The sequence below is a fragment of the Numenius arquata genome, chromosome 9 (genome assembly GCF_964106895.1).
Source record: "Numenius arquata chromosome 9, bNumArq3.hap1.1, whole genome shotgun sequence".
NCBI classification, from domain to species: domain Eukaryota; kingdom Metazoa; phylum Chordata; class Aves; order Charadriiformes; family Scolopacidae; genus Numenius; species Numenius arquata.
This window is the reverse complement of record NC_133584.1, coordinates 50,147,139-50,151,741: the sequence shown is the minus strand read 5'-3', so window position 1 is coordinate 50,151,741 and position 4,603 is coordinate 50,147,139. Positions and strand designations below refer to the sequence as shown.

Here is a 4,603-nt window from a genome sequence, read left to right as displayed (position 1 = left end):
CAGCAAATTATAAAAACAGATTCTGTATAAGCTATCAGGTTGCTGCAGAGGAAAAAAGCCCCAACAAACAATAAAACAAAAAAACTCCCCCCAAAACCAAACAAACACTGATCTCACATTTAAAACTGTTTTCCTGACTTTTTCTCTCAAAAGATGCATAACACTAGTTGTGTAAAAACTAAACCACCATATGAGGCATATTTTAAAGCCTCATATAAACAATGAAGCTTTTATGGCATCCTCAGAGCAAAGAATGTCCAAATATGGCTGAGTTAAGTACCCTGAGAATTAACTGCTCTTAATAAATTCACTGAAGTTTGTAAGTCCACATTCACCAAGAATCAGAAGAGAAATAAAGGGAAGAGAACGTGATTCAACTCACTTTCCTGTACCATTCTCTAAAGATGTTGTGTTATAAACATCCTCCATATCTTGGATGCTGGAGGCATCTGTTGAATCTTGGTCACTGACTACAATTCCTACTGAAGAAAGGCTAGAAATGAAGGAGTGCATCTTTTTTGCATAAATATCCCTAATATTAAAATAAGGTAGGTCATTACATTTCTCTTTGCGATCATTGTTGCATTGGTCTGGATCAATATCTTTTTGTTTTTGATAGTACTTAGAGAACTTATTGAAAATAATGGTGATTGGAAGTGCTACCACTAGTATCCCACATATAATGCATAGGGTGCCAAGCAGCTTTCCAGCAAGCGTGACCGGGTAAGTGTCCCCATAACCAACAGTGGTCATGCTGATGGTTGCCCACCACCAGCAAACAGGGATGCTGTGCAGTTCTGATGAGTCATCATCTTTCTCCACTGAGTAGACAAGCACTGAAAAAATAGAAATCCCAACAGACAAAAACAAAAGCAGAAGTCCAACTTCCTGATAGCTATGTCTCAAAGTGGCACCTAAAGACCGCAGTCCTACGGAGTGCCTGGCCAGTTTCAGGATGCGAAATATCCTCATTAACCTCAGGATCTGGACCACTTTCCCCATGTTTTCAATATCTTCGCTTTCTTCTTCCTTCGTGTCCACAGCCAATGTGGCATAAAATGGGATAATAGAGACAAAATCAATGATATTCAGTGGTTTCTTCCAGAACTTCTTTTGACTTGGAGCAGTGATGAGCCTGATCACTAGCTCAGCAGTGAACCAGATGATGCACGTAATCTCCACAGCTTCCAGCACAGGGTCTTCAATCTCCCTGTCATTGGCATCCAGCCTCTGAAACTCTGGCATACTGTGAATGCACATGGCCACGATTGACGCCAGGACAACACTCAGGGACGACACAGCAATTAACTTGGCAGACAAGCAGTATGCAGGATTTTCCATTCTGACCCAGATCTTCTTTCTTATTTCACCAAAACACAGATTGTCAAACTTTTCCAGCTCTTTATCAAATATGGATGACTCTTCGTTAGAGGAGTCTATACTTCCGTCATTGCTCTTCTGATCCCAGTCTTTCTCAGGACCTTCTTCTTTCCTTTCTTGGTACCGATTGCTGCAGCAGGAATCAATAAACAACTCATTTATCCCCCAGTACTCTATTTCCTGGCAAAAGGAAAAGACACAAAGTTCTTCCATGACATGAAGTTTGCCCGTATAGTAAAAATTCAGAACGTATCGGAACAAGGAAGGATTCCTGTCAAAGTAATATTCCTTGTCTGCAACACTATAATCATCACACAGTTCTAGAATAGCCTCTTCTGAATGGCATTTGAGAAGCTTCCCGAGTCTGGTATGTGGAAATCGGAGCAAGGTGCTTTGATCCACTGATTGCTTAAAGCCACCCACATTCAAATTGATAAGTTCTGCGTCTTTGCCAGGTCTGCGGAAAAATTCACCATAAACCATTTTGAACAGAAGAGTTCCACTGCTGGTGCCCAATGAGATTACATTTAACCTGGAAAGAACATAAGATACTGTTAGAGCACTTAATTTAGTTTTTGGTCTTGTGACACATTCTTTTTTCCGTCTCAGGTTACTGTGAAATGCTATAACAAAAAAAAAAAAGAAATGAAATTATGAATACCATTATTCAGCATTTCACAGAAGTAAGTTTAAATTAGTTTGATGGTTTAACACTGCTTTAACAAATTTGAAAGCAATGGGTTCTGGTTTAATTCTCCTTAATTTTTTCTAGTGTGGAGGAAAAATGCCTAATCCGTCAGTAAATCAGTCTCTGTTCTACTACCACATTGAAATCAATAGTCATGAAATAAGTTTACTTCAATGATGTAAAAAATCTTTAGTTTAAAGACAGAAAACATGTCAATTCATCAAAATGTTTAGGACAAAGCTTAAGAGCAGCTGTCTCTCAATTATGGTTTCAGTAGAGTTATATTGATTTTTATGATGTTGCAATTTATAATCCACTACTCTCAAGGTTATCTGATTGAATGTGGACTGCAATTACATCTGTTGTCATATGAATTAATTTCTTTCTAGAGTCATCCATAGAAGACAATTCTGTATTCTTGAAAACATATCAAATATGCATTTGAAGCTTTCCAGTTCCTGACTTCAGAGTTTTGTCTAGTACATATTTGGGTATCTGCACTCCCTGAAGGTATTTCTCTACCTGCCTTCTTACTCACCTGGAGTGTCACAACCCTCTAATGTCATTGGTCAGTTCCAGAAGCAGTTCTTACTTTGCCACAGCATAACCATAACTACTGTGGTAATGTTGAGAAGTTGGTGTTGAAATGTCATTTCTGGAAACAGGAGCTTCCAGACATGGAACTTCCAGAGAAATGTTGCCTCAGCAAGTAACTGTGGATATCTGCAGACAGACAGAAGGACATTTGAATGTTTCATATTTTACTGTAAGTTAAATCATTCAGCTGAAACTGAATTCAAAAAGGCAGATATAGTTACTAGCAAATAAGTTAACTTTTTCAGGAGAACTTAGCTCTTGCTTTCCCTCTAAGGAACACTTGTCTTCAAGCCAAAACTGGCAGTTCTTACACTTGTCATGAGATGATATATAACTTCTGATCATGAAAAGAGCAATTTTTTTTTGATCTCTGACACTTAAACATTAATTGATGTATACTAAGCTAATTTATTTCAATTTAATATGGAAGTCAATGGATTTTAAATGTGATGAGAGAGCATAATAATTCTCCAATCCTAACAGATGGACTCATATCATGCAATGAAATTGCTTTGGTGCTCTGTAATGGCTTGGGGAACCTACTCAAGGAACAGACTGTAATTTCTATATCTGTCCATATTTCAGTGTCTCCTGCAATAGCACCAATTATGATTCAAAGTTGGGACACGTTAGAGTTTGAGTATTTTTTGCTGCTCCTCAAGGTCTCCTGACTCAGTTGATGAAGGTCATTAAGGTTATATCTATTTCCCTGTTCATAGTGCGTGCACCACAGCTGTACCCCTGCTGTATGTCGGCATGAGAGAGGAGCGCCAGCACTGCTTTACGTAAAAGAAACCTGGGCATTTTCCTCAAACAGGAGTCACTGTAGACTTCAATAAGTGCCAGACTGGATGTCTGGGATACTGGGCCTCAAGGGTGAACCCCACTTTACACCACCAGCACAAGCAGGAGGCAAAAGAACAAAAAACCTCCACCCCGCAACCTTTATTCACCGTCAGCTAGAACAACGCAGTTTTCATTCAGCCTCGGGTACTAGCATTAATGGCCTAGTTCTTTTGAGCCATATAGCCCCACTCCTTGAATTTGTGAAGATAGCAAGGCCTACCTTTTTGTAGCTTCAAATAATAGACTAGACACATGGGGTCTTGTGGAGAAGGGAAGACTGGACTGAGATGAATTTACCTTTTGATATGAATCAACTGTGAATACCCTGAACAGAGATAAGTCTGCGTCTCTACCACTGCTAGCTACACCTCCACCAGTCACCCAGAGTAACTCACTATGAAACTTCTTAGGCACCTCTACCTAATCCAGTACTGACTTCCTCATAATTTTTAAAACAAACTGACTGAACTGGTAGCATCGCAGAGCTGCTGATCCCAAACCTATCATTCCAAATGGAAGGATCCATCAAGGCTGCTTGCCTTGGAGGGACCCACTCTGCTGCAGAGCTCCCAATCTCCTTTTACTGCAGCAAGACCTAAAGGGAGATAACCCCATCCTGCTTCACACTAGGGCCAACCCTCATGTGCAATTTTGTCCTTGTAATTTTTTGATTATAGCAAAAGATGGAAATGGGAAAAGCCTTAAAAACTAGGTTCAAACTTCTGACTAAATGCCAAGGATACAGATCCATGCTGGGAGGTAAAGCACCAAACTGCCCAGAGAGCTGAAGAGTTTATCGGCCACGAGTTGAATCCCTCCAGCTGAGACCGCTTTGTAGTATCTATAAAATGCAATGGAGAACACCTACTGTTTAGAGGAGCAGCAACTCCCTGCAACTGCCATGAAGGAAAGGGCTTCTGTTGCATTCTTGCCACTCCATAGCCTTCCAGATGGGGTGAGAACAGAGAAACAGATCACTGGGAGCTCATGGTAGCAGGGTTTCAGGGCACAAGGTAACGCACACCAGGTTTTAATACAGATGCATTTTTCTGTTTCAGGGGAGTTTACAAAGGACTTTCTGAGCCATGATCT

At 40.2% G+C, this 4,603-nt stretch overlaps 1 protein-coding gene across 1 annotated transcript; it reads right to left on the bottom strand.

The window, feature by feature from the left end:
• Positions 1-378: 378 nt before the first annotated feature.
• KCNS3 (potassium voltage-gated channel modifier subfamily S member 3) lies at positions 379-1,863 on the bottom strand. The gene has a single exon (XM_074153520.1). It carries the CDS (start codon positions 1,861-1,863, stop codon positions 379-381), a length of 1,485 nt encoding a protein of 494 aa, XP_074009621.1.
• Between the last annotated feature and the right edge of the window lie 2,740 nt (positions 1,864-4,603).